General features: G+C 41.4%; 1 protein-coding gene across 1 annotated transcript in view; it reads left to right on the top strand.

Annotated features, from left to right (window-relative positions):
* CXHXorf58 (chromosome X CXorf58 homolog) overlaps window positions 1–13,813 on the top strand; it is a 31,006-nt gene extending 17,193 nt beyond the window's left edge. Inside the window, exons 6-9 of the mRNA XM_007991303.3 lie at window positions 2,173–2,304; window positions 9,370–9,599; window positions 12,850–13,003; window positions 13,546–13,813. Coding sequence (XP_007989494.1) covers window positions 2,173–2,304; window positions 9,370–9,599; window positions 12,850–13,003; window positions 13,546–13,605 — 576 coding nt within the window. The 3' untranslated portion in view covers window positions 13,606–13,813. The remainder of the gene's footprint in view (window positions 1–2,172; window positions 2,305–9,369; window positions 9,600–12,849; window positions 13,004–13,545) is intronic.
* Window positions 13,814–14,105: the final 292 nt, after the last annotated feature.

Here is a 14,105-nt window from a genome sequence, read left to right as displayed (position 1 = left end):
TCTTCAGTTCTATACATTAGGAATAAAACTTCAACCATTCAACCATTTGAATGTTTTCTTCCTTTTTCGTTTTCTGCATGTGTCTGTGATATTCTAAGCTCTGGAATTTAAAAAAATAAATAAAGGAATAGTCTGAATAACAAAAGTGAGAATTGGAATAGAAAATGCATTATAGCTTGCTGTTGTGTGTTAAGTAAAAAGAACAATGATTCTCAGTTTTGATCCTGTCTCAACCACTCTTTCTTCTTTTTCTTTTCTTTTTTCCTTTTTTTTTTTTTTTTTTTTTTGAGACAGCATCTCACCCTGTCACCCAGGCTGGAGTGCAGTGGCATGATCTCAGCTCACTGCAACCTCCGCCTCTCAGGTTTAAGGGATTCTTCTGCCTCAGCCTCCCGAGTAGCTGGGTTTACAGGCACACGCCACCACGCTAGGCTAATTTTTGTATTTTTAGTTGAAACAGGGTTTTGCCGTGTTTGCCAGGCTGATCTCGAACTCCTGACCTCAGGTGATCCACCTGCCTCGGCCTTCCAAAGTGCTGGGATTACAGGTGTGAGCCACCGTGCCCGGCCTCAACCACTCTTTTAGGCCTTGTATCAACATTATAACACAGAGTTCCCATACTTTCACAAATACCACATTCTGACATACAAAGGAAAAAAGAAACTTATCTGGAATCAAAAGATATTTGAATTTTCTTTTCTTTTCTTTTTCTTTTTCTTTTCTTTTTTTTTTTTTTTGAGACGGAGTCTTGCTGTGTCCCCTAGGCTGGAGTACAGTGGTGCGATCTCTGCTCACTGCAACCTCCACCTCCCGGATTCAAGCGATTCTCCTGCCTCAGCCTCCCGAGTAGCTGAGATTATAAGTGCCTGCCACCACGCCCGGCTAAGTTTTGTATTTTTAGTAGAGACGGGGTTTCACCATGTTGGCCAGGTTGGTCTCGAACCCCTGACCTCAGGTGATCCACCTGCCTCGGCCTCCCAAAGTGCTGGAATTATAGGTGTGAGCCACCATGCCCACCCTGAATTTTCTTTTGTGCTATCCTTCCTCCATGTAAACATACCCTTTGTGGCCAGAAGTACAGATCTGTAATATAAATATATGTTAGAAGAGTCAGCATATACTTATGGTGGGGGTGCAAAGTACTTAAGTCTCTACTCACAGTCTATGTATAGCTCTTAGCACAGGATACTTATATGTGGAAGGGTATGGTGTAAGTAGGGCCCAACAGGATTTGAGCTTCCATGTATTCTGTGATTCTTCTGTCTCTGACCTCTCAGGTGCTTTCCTTGGGCATAAAATGTTGACATTTGGAAGAGAAAAGAAAACCCCTTTATTTGCTACTTTTTAGCTGCTGAGAATGAAGTCTGAAGGGAGGGAGGCTTAAACAATCTGAAACATACATGTTTCCACTTACTGGCAGTGTATAAATACAAAAAAGAGAGGTGGTACCAGTGACACCTTTCATTGCAGTTCCTACGATAACTCATTGAATCACCAGATAAGTTTTCTCTGCATTGACAGCACAAATGATGTTATAGGTTTGTTTTGCTTTTTAAAATAAAAGAATTAAAAGTCTTTTAATGGGAAAAACCAGCTGTTTTAAAACTATGTTCTCTGAGGATTCTGGACTCAGTAATTCCTCTAGCTGCATTTGAAAACTATGTAGATGGCCTGGTGTGGTGGCTCACACCTGTAATCCCAGCACTTTGGGAGGTGGAGGCAAGTGGATCACGAGGTCAGGAGATGGATACCATCCTGGCTAACACGGTGAAACCCTGTCTCTACTAAAAGTACAAAAAATTAGCCAGGTGTGGTGGCGGGCGACTGTAGTCCCAGCTACTCCGGAGGTGGAGGCAGGAGAATCTCTTGAACCCCAGGAGGCGGAGGTTGCAGTGAGCCGAGATGGCGCCACTGTTCTCCAGCCTAGGTGACAAAGCAACACTCCATTTCAAAAAAAAAAAAAGCTATGTAGATAAGGCTATGGAAATAATTTTAAGTGGTTTAATAATCCCTATATGATCTATTTGCAAATGCAACCTTTCTATTGAATAGCAAGCTGCTAGAAGAAAGGAACAATATTTGATGTATTTGTCAGAAGAAATATGTAAAGGGTGTGCTGATAATTAATGCTGTTCTACTATTTTTAAAGCCTGTTTTCTATTCTCTTTACAGGCAGTGGTTGATGCTTGCAAACTAATGGGGGAAAGGAAATTTCACCGCATAATTGTGGAAGATGAGCGTATTTTCCCAAAGTCCAAAGTAACTGATATAATGGATGTTGTCACCATGCAAGATTATATACAAGTAAGGAATTTAGATTTAGATGTTGAAAAACAAACCAAGCAAGTGTTCCTAACTCTGTCCTCCAAGAAGAAAGAATCATACTTTTTTATTATGGTAAAATATAACACAATATAAAATTTACTATTTTATTATGTTTTATTTTATTTTTCAAATATATTCTATAGAATGAAACTTATTTTTGGATACCCAAGCACTAGAACTTTCTTTTTAAAGTTTTTTTAATTCAACTTTTAAGTTCAGGGGTACATGTGCAAGTTTGTTATTGTATATAGGTAAACTTGTGTCAAGGGAGTTTGTTGTTCAGATTATTTTGTCACCCAAGTATTAGGCCTAGTACCCATTAGTTATTTTTCCTGATCCTCTCCCTCCTCCCACCCTCCACCCTCTGATAAGCCCCAGTGTGTGTTTTTCCCCTCTATGTGTCCATGTGTTGTCATCATAAAATTGACCATTTTAAAGTGTACAATTCAGGGGCATTAAGTACATTCACAGGGTTGTGCAAGCATCACCACCATCTAGTTCCAGAACCTTTTCATTATCCCAAAAGGAAACCCTGCATCCAGTAAGCAGTCACTCTCCATTCCTGCATCATTCCAGCCCCGTAAACCACCACTCTGCCTTCTGTCTCTATGGATTTGCCTAATCCAAATATTTCATATAAAGGAAATCATGTGATATATGGCTTTTTGTATGTAGGGAGGGTGATAGCTAAGGAATTTGGGGGTTCTTTTGGGGTGATGGAAATATTCTGAAATATTCATAGGACGTGGTAATAGTTGCACAACATTGTGAATATACCAAAAACCATTGAGTTGAGTTGCAGACTTTTTTTTTTTTTTTTTTTTTTTGAGACGGAGTTTCGCTCTTTTCGTCCAGGCTGGAGTGCAGTGGCGCAATCTCAGCTCACTGCAACCTCTGCCTCCCAGGTTCAAGCGATTCTCCTGCCTCAGCCTCCCAAGTAGCTGGGATTACAAGCATGCACCACCATGCCCAGCTAATTTTTTTGTATTTTTAGTAGAAACGGGATTTCACCATATTGGCCAGGCTGGTCTTGAACTCCTGACCTCAGGTGATCCGCCCGTCATAGCCTCCCAAAGTGCTGGGATTACAGGCGTGAGCCACTGCACCTAGCCGATATTGTGTTTTCACAAATGGAAGGTTTGTGGCAAACCTGCATCAAGCAAAACTATCGGTGCCTTTTTTCCAATAGCATGTGCTTGCTTTGTGTCTCTGTGTCACATTTTGGTCACTCTTGCAATATTTCAAATGTTTTCATTATTATTATATCTGTTATGGTGATCTGTGATCAGTGATCTTTGATGTCACTATTGTAATTGTTTTGGGGTACCACAAACTGAACCCATATAAGATGGCAAACTTAACCAATAAATGTGTGTGTTCTGACTGCTCTACCAACCAGCCACTCCATTATCTCTCTCTCTCTCTCCCCTCTTGTCTATTTTCTGAGACACAACAATATTGAAATTAGGCCAATTAATAATCCTACAATGGCCTCTAAGTGTTCAAGTGAAAGAGTCACGCGCCTCTCACTTTAAATCAAAAGCTAGAAATGACGAAACTTAGTGAGGAAGGCATGTCAAAAGCTGAGATAGGCCAAAAGCTACACCTTTGCACCAAAGAGTTAAACGTGTTGTGAATGCAAAGGAAAAATTTATGAAGGAAATTAAAAGTGCTACTCCAGCAAATACATAAATGATAAGAAAGCAATACAGCCTTATTGCTGATATGGAGAAAGTGTTAGTGGTCTGGATAGAAGATTAAACCAGCCACAACATTCTCTTAAACCAAAGCCTAATCCAGAGCAAGGCCTTTGCTCTCTTCAGTTCTGTGAAGGATCAGAGAGGTGAGGAAGCTGCAGAAGAAACTTTGGAAGCTAGCAGAGGTTGGTTCATGAAGTTTAGGGAAAGAAGCCATCTTTATAACATAAAAGTGCATGGTGAAGCAGCAAGTGCGGAGGGAGAAGCTGCAGCAAGTTATCCAGGAGATCTCGCTAAGATAATTGTTGAAGGTGGCTGCACTAAACAACAGATTTTCAATGTAGACAAAACAGCCTTATACTGTTGGAAGGTGCCCTCTTGGGCTTTCATAGCTAGAGAGGAGAAGTCAATGGCTTCAAAGGACAGGAGAAGCCTGGCTTCAAAGGACAGGCTGAGTCTCTTGTTAGGGGCTGATGCAGATGGTAACTTTAACTTAAAGTCAGTTCTCATTTACCATTCTGAAAATTTTAGGGCCCTTAAGAATTATGCTAAATCTGGCCGGGCGCAGTGGCTCAGGCCTATAATCCCAGAACTTTGGGAGGCCAAGGCAGGCAGATGACTTGAGGTCAGGAGCTCAAGACCAGCCTGGCCAATATGGTGAAACCCCGTCTCTACTAAAAATACAAAAATTAGCCAGGCATGGCGGCACATGCCTGTAGTCCCAGCTACTCAGGAGGCTGAGACAGGAGAATTGCTTGAGCCTGGGAGGTGGAGGTTGCAGTGAGCCAAGATTGCACCACTGCACTCCAGGCTGGGCAACAGACAGAACAAGACTCTGTCTCAAAAAAAAAAAAAGAAAAGAAAAGAAAAGAAAAGAAAAGGAATTATGCTAAATCTACTCTGTATAGAGTAATTATATAGCCTGTGCTCTATAAATGGAAAAACAAAGCCTGGACGACAGCACATATATTTACAGCATGGTTTACTGAATATTTTAAGCCCCCTGTTGAAACCTACTGCTCAGATAGGAAAAAAAAAAAAAAAAAAAAAAAAGATTCCTTTCAAAGTATTACAGCTCATTGACAAGGCACCTGGTCACCCAGGAGCTCTGATGGAGCTGTACAAGGAGATGAATATCTTCATGCCTGCTAATACAACATCCATTCTACAGCCCATGGATCAAGGAGTAATTTCAACTTTCAAGTCTTACTATTTAAGAAATACATTTCATAAGGCTATAGCTGCCATAGACAATGATTCCTCTGATGGATCTAGGTAAAGTAAATTTTAAAAATCCAGAAAAGATTCACCATTCTAGATGCTATTGAGAGCATTCATGAGCTGGGCACGGTGGCTCATGGCTGTAATCCCAGTACTTTGGAAGGCTGAGATGGGAGGATCTCTTGAAGACAGTTTGAGACCAGCCTGGGCAATATAGGGAGACCCTGTCTCTACAAAAATTACCCCCCCAAAATTAGCCAGGTATGGTAGTATGCCCCTATGGTCCCAGCTACTCAGGAGGCTGATGTGGGAGGATTGCTTTAGCCATGATTGCACCACTGCACTCCAGCCTGGGCGACAGAGTGAGACCCTGTCTCAAAAAAAAAAAAAAAAAAAAAAAAGCCACATCCACCCCAACCTTCAGTAACCAGTACCCTGATCAGTCAGCAGCCATCCACATCAAGGCAAGGCTCTCCACCAGCAAAAAGAATAGGACTCACTGAAGGCTCAGATGATCATTAGCATTTTTTAGCAATAAAGTATTTTTTTTTCTTGTTGTGGAGATGGGGCCTTGCTATGTTTGCCAGGCTGGTCTCAAACTTCTGGACACAAGTGATCCTGTCAGCTCTTCCTCTGTAAGTTCTGGCATTACAGGCATCAGCCATTGTGCCCAGCCACAACAAAGTATTTTTGAATTAAAGTATGTACATTTTTTTGAAATAATGCTGTTACACACTTAACAAACTACAGTATAATGTAGACATAACTTTTATACACACTGGGAAACCAAAAAATTAGCATGACTCTATTTGCAATATTCACTTTATTACTGTGGTCTGCAACTGGACCCGCAGTATCTCTGAGGTATGTCTGTATACAGTCTTAACTATTCACTCATTTGTTTCAGTGTGAAACATGAAATTAATGCAATGCCTTAGAGACTCCCAATTATGTTTTTCTTTTAGAGTCTTAGCCTATGAGTTTAGGGAAGTGAACCAGGAAATAAATAGAGCCAGGGATGGCAACTATCTTTGCTAAGGACAAAGACCACATACTTTCAGATTGTGAACATGTCAAGGATTAGTGTCAGAGAGAGGAGTCCCCAGATAGACATATTGGAAGAGAGAGATAAGATCATTGTTGACGTTTGTTGAGTCCTTATACGGGTGTGGCACTGTCTTTATCTCTTTACATGCATATTATCTTCTTTCATCTTCAAGTTTGTAAATTATGTGACCTTTTTTTACAAAAGAGAAAAATGAAGTTTAACAAGCCTCAAAAAAACTTGCCTGAGGTCACAGACAGATCTGCTAAGTGACTGCGCAGATGATTGACAGAGCTATGATATTTACCCATTTTGCAACTTCACTGAGGAAAAAAAAAAAAATACAGTCTTACTTTGCATGTCATTGCAGGACCATAAAAATGACCAGCAAATTGAAACCATGCAAAACAAACTTAATATCTGGGGGGAAAATTGTGATTGTCCTGTGACTTTTCAAAATGTTTGTCTGTAGTCCCAGCTACTCGGGAGGCTAAGGCAAGAGGATCACTTAGGTCTAGGAGTTTGAGGGTAGCCTGGGCAACACAGTGAGACCCCATCTCTAAAAAAAAAAAAATCTTCTTTATCAAAACATTAAAAACTCTTTTGCTGTCTCTTATAAATACGTAGGAAAATGGAAGGAAAAAACCCAACACATTTAGTACACTTTTAGTACACTATAATTTAAAACATTAGAAACACAGACAAAGTGTTTTGTTTCTTCATAAAATATCTTACCAACTGTGAATATACTGGAAACCATTGAATTGTACACTTTAAATGGTGGATTGTATGGTATGTGAACCTCAATAAAGCTGTGAAAAAAAAAAAAACTTACCAAGAGTACTTTAAATAGTGCTTGCCTTCTTGTTCTTCTAGTACCGCTTATAAGCATCTTTTCTATGTCTTGGTGTATTGTCATATTCCTTTTAAAATTTGGATCAGCTGCCAACATTTTATTCTTTGCGCTTTAAATGTTGCAAAATATCTCAGAGTTCCTTCAGTATGAAGTTTTTTTTTGGCCAGCATCACTTCCACTGGGAAAGCTTCATCCTTTTATCACAGCCACTTTCCTCATTTATGTTGATAAGTTCATCCTCACCTAGTTCCTATAGCTGTAGATCTGCAACGTCTTGAATGATGGCAGTGTCAGCATCCCCACAGTCACCTATTTCTTCTAGAACTCCATGTACGGTTGATTCCAATTTCACTTCAAGTGGTATCACTTTTTGTTTCTTTGATGGCCAATTCCCTCTTTTGATTTTCCATTTTTGTAAAATGTCACATGGGTTTATCACTGGGAGACAAAAAGGCAACACAACTGTATACTTTGCTGTTTGTGTGTGAAATGAATAATAGATTCACAGTGACCCGTCACTGATTGACTTTGGAAGCTATGACATGATTTGTCACTAATCATGATGAACATCTGTCATTTATATTGTGATCTTTGAGCTGAAGAGCTAGCAACAGGAGGCCGGGCATGGTGGCTTATGCCTGTAATCCCAGCACTTTGAGAGGCTGAGGTGGGTGGATCACCTGAGGTCAGGAGTTCGAGACCAGCCTGGCCAACGTGGCGAAACCCCGTCTCTACTAAAAATACAAAAAAATAGCTGTGTGTGGTGGCATGCACCTGTAATCCCAGCTACTCGGGAAGCTGAGGCAGGAGAATCACTTGAACCTGGGAGGCGGAGGTTGCTGTGAGCCGAGATCGAGTCACTGCTCTCTAGCCTGGGCAACAGGAGCGAAACTCCGTCTCAGTAAAAAAAAAAAGCCAGACATGGTGGCATGTACCTGTAGTCCCAGCTACTCAGGAGGATCACTGGAACCCGGGAGGTTGAGGCTGCTAGCCATGATCATGTCACTGCACTCCAGCCTGGATGACAGAATGAGACCCTGTCTCAAAAAAAAAAAAGTCCTCTCAACCCAAGCATGTCATGAACAAGCTCTACCAGGTATGCAGAACACATAGCTATTATCATTAATTTTTAGGCCCATCTGAGTTTAACTTATCTGAGTTACATTTGCCATAAAAATTTTGATGCATTAAATAAATATTTAGCGAGTATGGTACTATGTGCATGATAATGTGTAGCATAGCTCCTGCCTTCCAATAAGGGAGCTAAGTCATACACAGATGACTAAAACATTGAGTAGTCAGTAATAAGAGTCATAGAAGAGAGATCCCAATAAAGTTCAGAGATGGGATCAAAGAACGCCTTTTGGATGAAGTGACATTTGAATGGAACCATGAGAAATGTGTCTAAAAACATTTAGAGTGCCCACAACCAATTTTTTTTTTTTTTTTTTTGAGACAGGGTCTTACTCTGTCACCCCAGCTGGAGTGCAGTGGTGCAGTCTCGGCTCACTGCAACCTCTGCCTCCTGGGCTCAGGTGATCCTCCTGCCTCAGTCTCCCAAGTAGCTGGGACTACAGATATGCGCCACCATGCCTGGCTAATTTTTGGATTTTTTTATTATTATACTTTAAGTTCTAGGGTACATGTGCACAACATGCAGGTTTGTTACGTATGTATACATGTGCCATGTTGGTGTGCTGCACTCATTGACTCGTCATTTACATTAGGTATATCTCTTGATGCTATCGGGTTTCACCATGTTGGCCAGGCTGGTCTCGAACTCCCAACCTCAAGTGACCCAACGGCCTCAGCCTGCCAAAGTCCTGGGCTTACAGGTGTGAGCCACCGCACCTGGCCAACTATTCATTCTTGTTTCTCTTTTTCTTTTTCTTTCTTTCTTTTTTTTTAAATTGAGATGGAGTCACTCTGTCACCCAGGCTGGAGTGCAGTGGCGTGATCTTGGCTCACCACAACCTCTACCTCCCGGGTTCAAGCAATTCTGCTGCCTCAGCCTCCCAAGTAGCTGGAACTACAGGCGCACGCCACCATGCCTGGCTAACTTTTGTATTTTTAGTAGAGATGGGTTTTCACCATGTTGGCCAGGCTGGTCTGGAACTCCTAACTTCAGGTGATCCACCCACCTCAGCCTCCCAAAGTTGTGGGATTACAGGTGTGAGCCACCACACCTGGCCAACTAATCGTTCTTAATTGTTTTTTCCTCACAGTATCGCAGTTTTTTTGATGAGGCCCCTGCATTTTCTGGCGGCAGAAATAACAGCTGGCGCAAATTAAATCTTGAAAGTATTCCCAGGACAATGCTAATGTATGACATAGTTCATTATTCAGAGTCTGGAGTAATCTCAAACCGTCTACGAAATGAAATGAAGTTTCTATTACAGAGACCAGTAACACAAGAGATCCATAAGCACCAGCTACGAATTGTTTCTGAAAACAGGTAAAACAGATTCTTCACTGGGGTTACAATACTAGGGGTATATCTGAAAATGTTCACATTCTGCCAGATAGCTCACTAAAGATAATAGGATATATGGGAAAAATAGAGTTGGGGCAGATTGCTCAAAACATATGCAACTTTGTAAACACAGCACCAACAAAAAGGACAATTTGTACTTGGGGAGATGACTTGTACCACCAGACAGGCAACCCAGTGTAGCTGGAGGCTGCCACAGAAAATATAAAAAATGAACAACCATAGAGTGGAGATGCTGGCAACTCTTTCATTAGAGCAGTTAGTGGGCATGGAGACAGTGCACATGGAAGTGGGACCCTGGGCCAGCGTGGTTGCCTTTTTTTTTTTTTTTTTTTTTTGAGATGGAGTCTCACTCTGTTCCCCAGGCAAGAGTGCAATGGTGCAATCTCGGCTCACTGCAACCTCCGCCTCCCGGGTTCAAGCAATTCTCCTGCCTCAGCCTCCCGAGTAGCTGGTATTACAGCTGCCCGCCAGCATGCCCGGCTAATTTTTGTATTTTTAGTAGAGACTGATTTTCACCATATTGGCCAGGCTGGTCTCGAACTCCTGATCTTGTGATCCGCCCGCCTCAGCCTCCCACAGTGCTGGGATTACAAGTGTGAGCCACAGTGCCCGGCTGCATGGTTGCCTTTTAAGTGGACATGAGAGGCAGTGCGATCTGCCAAGAACCAGGAGCCATCCAAGGCCGGAGTGGGGGTAGGGGAGGAGTAGGGTGAAGGGCAGTGAGGGTGAGTTGGGGGTAGGGTGTGCCTCTCTGGGAAGGCAGCACTTGATGCGGGTGCTCATTTTTGTTTTCATGAATACAGCCAAAAGGGCTACCCTTGCCCATGCAGCACAGAACTAAGGGCTTTTTCCTTTTTTGCTGAAGGTTATAATTCTATTCTTGCTACTCTGGCTCCCCTTGCCTAAGATAAATTGCATATAAATTAGAGTGACGTCATTCCCCTTTTTACCAATAGCATGTGAGCCAGTTCACATTGTAGAAATGGATGTTGTAGCAAAATAGATGTATTATGATCTGAAACAACATGGACAGAATATAACCGCTCCCATTATATTCCTTTTCTCTTTCCATTACTAAGCCTCACTTAGCCCATCTTATTTACAAATTAGCTGCTTTCTTAAAAGAAGAAAGAGATAATAATATGTAAGAGGACCTACTGGTAATCTATTTTCACACTCTTATAATTAAAATGAAAAATACTCCCTTTGTGCCTGAAGAAGACACTGATGACCCACTGTCAAGAAAACACGCTGGGTTTTTTTTTTCAGGAGTAGAGATGAGTGATTCTGACCCAATAACATAATTTAACCCATATATTTTATGATCAAGGCTATACCTTTGCCAGACAGATGGCCTGGTTTAGGGCACAGTCTGTCATGAAATAGATTTTCTCTAACTCATCCATATGAGCACTGAGTATAGAATTTAACCCTATTACCACCAAGGTCAAATAAATGATGTAATTTTCTCTGCCACCATATATAACTCCGATTTCCCTGCTATTTGGATTTATCCTACTGAGTATCCAAGAATAAGTCATTTCAGAGCCAAATAAGTAGCCGAATTATTAATCAATTGAATAGAAAAAATACTTTCATAAAGCCATCTTTGAATGCAGTTGTAGTTTAGCATCTCCCAGAAGCAAACCCTGAGACAGAGATTTGGGAGGTGATCTCAGGAACAACTGAAGGGAGAGGGTAGAAAAGTGGAAGGCAGCCAAAACAGTGTGTGTTAGCAAGCAAGTTACCACTGTGGGTAACTGGAGCTTAATCCCCCCTGGGAATGTGAGATTCAATGTAGAACATGCAACTTAGAATTATCCCACAAGGGACAAGGGAATTACGGTATTGATACATCAACACCCATCAGTCATTGGTTAAGGGTTGCTTAGGAAGGGACATATTAATTCTCAGGCACTTTTGACCTTCCCTGCACATGGGCTTTTTTCTTTTCTTTCTTTTTTTTTTAAGACCGAGTTTCGCTCTTGTTGCCCAGGCTGGAGTGCAGTGGCACGATCTTGGCTCACCGCAACCTGCGCCTCCTGGGTTCAAGCGATTCTCCTGCCTCAGCCTTCCTGAGTAGCTGGGATTACAGGCATGCGCCACCACGCCTGGCTAATTTTGTATTTTTAGTAGAGACAGGGTTTCTCCATGCTGGTCAGGTTGGTCTCTAACTCCTGACCTCAGATGATCCGCCCGCCTGGGCCTCCCAAAGTGCTGGGATTACAGACGTGAGCCACCGCGCCGGCGGGCTTTTCTTTTCAAAGAAAGTTTTCAGACTGAGTGATGCAGATGCTGGCAGTTGAAAGTTGAGTCTATGTGCCTTATAATAGTAAGGACAGGGGGCATAGCATCTGATCCCAGCACTGACAAAAACAGCTTGTCTATCCAACCATTATGAAATGTAATACTTTTTTTTTTTTTTTGAGACGGAGTCTCGCTCTGTCGCCCAGGCTGGAGTGCAGTGGCATGATCTCTGCTCACTGCAAGCTCTGCCTCCCGGGTTCACGCCATTCTCCTGCCTCAGCCTCCCAAGTAGCTGGGACTACAGGCGCCCGCCTCCACGCCTGGCTAATTTTTTGTATTTTCGGTAGAGACGGGGTTTCACCGTGTTAGCCAGGATGGTCTCGATCTCCTGACCTCGTGATCCACCCGCCTCGGCCTCCCAAGTAGCTGGGATTAAAGGCACCCGCCACCACACCCAGCTAATTTTTGTATTTTTTTTTTTTTTTAGTAGAGACAGGGTTTCACCATGTTGGCCAGGCTGGTCTCGAACTCCTGACGTCAGGTGATCTGCTTGCCTCGGCCTCCCAAAGTGCTGGGATTACAGGCATGGGCCACCACGCCTGGCCGAAATGTAATACTTTTTTGTGTTAGTATATGGTGTAAAAAAATAAGATTCAAATGGCTACTACACAGTATTTTCTAGGAAAGCTAATTTTAAATTGATAACAGGTTTTATAATTTTTATCATCATTGCTGTCAATATCATCATCTGTACACCTTCATAAGTGCCAGATAAAGAACTATGCTATGTAAACTCAAGCAGAAATGATAGCTTTAACCTAAAAGCTTACATGAAATGCTGCTCCAATGTTGCTGAGGTTTGTGATATATTTGCTAGAGAAAGCTTTAATAAAATTTGGAATTTGCTTTGCATTTAAATTTTATTCTGTGTGATTTTTCTGTTTTTAATACAAACGTTTTCTAGGGGTCCATCCTTAACTGTCCAACCTCTGTATCGGCCCTACAGACAGCAAAATCAAGTTAAATTTCTGGGTCGCCGGTCCAAGCAAGCTCAAATGAAAGTTGAAAAAATGAGAAAGGTGTATTTGGCAAAAGAAAAAAATATTTCTGAGGTGACTGTAAGTTTAACTTGTACTGAATTCATTGTTTTGGACAATATTCAAACTGTCTGTAAAGTAGCAGTACTTACGTAAATGAAATTTTCCTAATCTAAAGTTCAAGGCTGAAACACATTTGACACATTTATCATGGATAGTATAAAGCGAATTTCATCTTGGTAATATTTTTTAAAAATTCTTAATGTTGGTAGCAATTCTGATAAAAACCAGCTGTTTTGACTCCATATCAGCATGAGTTGGCAAAAAAAATTATTTTCTCTGTATGTTCACACTGTTGATTCAGCACATCTCTGATAGTGGTTTTCTCAAAATGGAAGTCATTTCTATCTAAATTTATTAAGAACTATGCTATATAAAGTCTGCCTCAGTATACTTTTACATCATAGGAATTTACAACAGACATGTATTCATGTATTACTTTGTAATTTTAAAAATCGCTGTAAATATTTTGAGATGAGGATAAATATAGTCAAATATTAAAATATAAAGTAGTAAAAACCAAATATATAACACTTCCTACTTTTATTGATAATTCTGCCTAGGAACCAAAAACGGACCCATCAGGTACAAAGGATAACTGTCATCTCCACTCCATCTTTTGACATTGTGAAAACTAAGGAATCTATGTCAGAGCATCAGCTGGAAAAAGAAAAAAGAGGACTCATTTTCCTGGTATCAAAACTTGGCAATTGGTGATTCTCCGTCATGATAATGCACAGTTAATTGACAGAAAACCAAAGTTGTTTAACAATCTGCTTGTCTGTCTGTAAATGATGAGTATGAGTAATAAAGGAAAATAACATAGAATAAGTCCTGAGTATGCTCTCTTAACTAAATGTGTGACATATTTTAAGCCTTTTTGAATTGCCATAGGAACAAATTCTTTTTGTTTTTTGTTTTGTTTTGTTTTGTTTTTGAGACAGAGTCTCGCTCTGTCGCCCAGGCTGGAGTGCAGTGGCGCAATCTCGGCTCACTGCAAGCTCTGCCTCCCGGGTTCACGCCATTCTCCTGCCTCAGCCTCCCGAGTAGCTGGGACTACAGGCGCCCGCCACCTCGCCTGGCTAGTTTTTTTTTGTATTTTTTAGTGGAGACAGGGTTTCAC

Source organism: Chlorocebus sabaeus, chromosome X (assembly GCF_047675955.1).
Source record: "Chlorocebus sabaeus isolate Y175 chromosome X, mChlSab1.0.hap1, whole genome shotgun sequence".
NCBI lineage: Eukaryota > Metazoa > Chordata > Mammalia > Primates > Cercopithecidae > Chlorocebus > Chlorocebus sabaeus.
The sequence above is the reverse complement of the archived record's forward strand: the minus strand, read 5'-3'. Positions and strand labels throughout refer to the sequence as shown.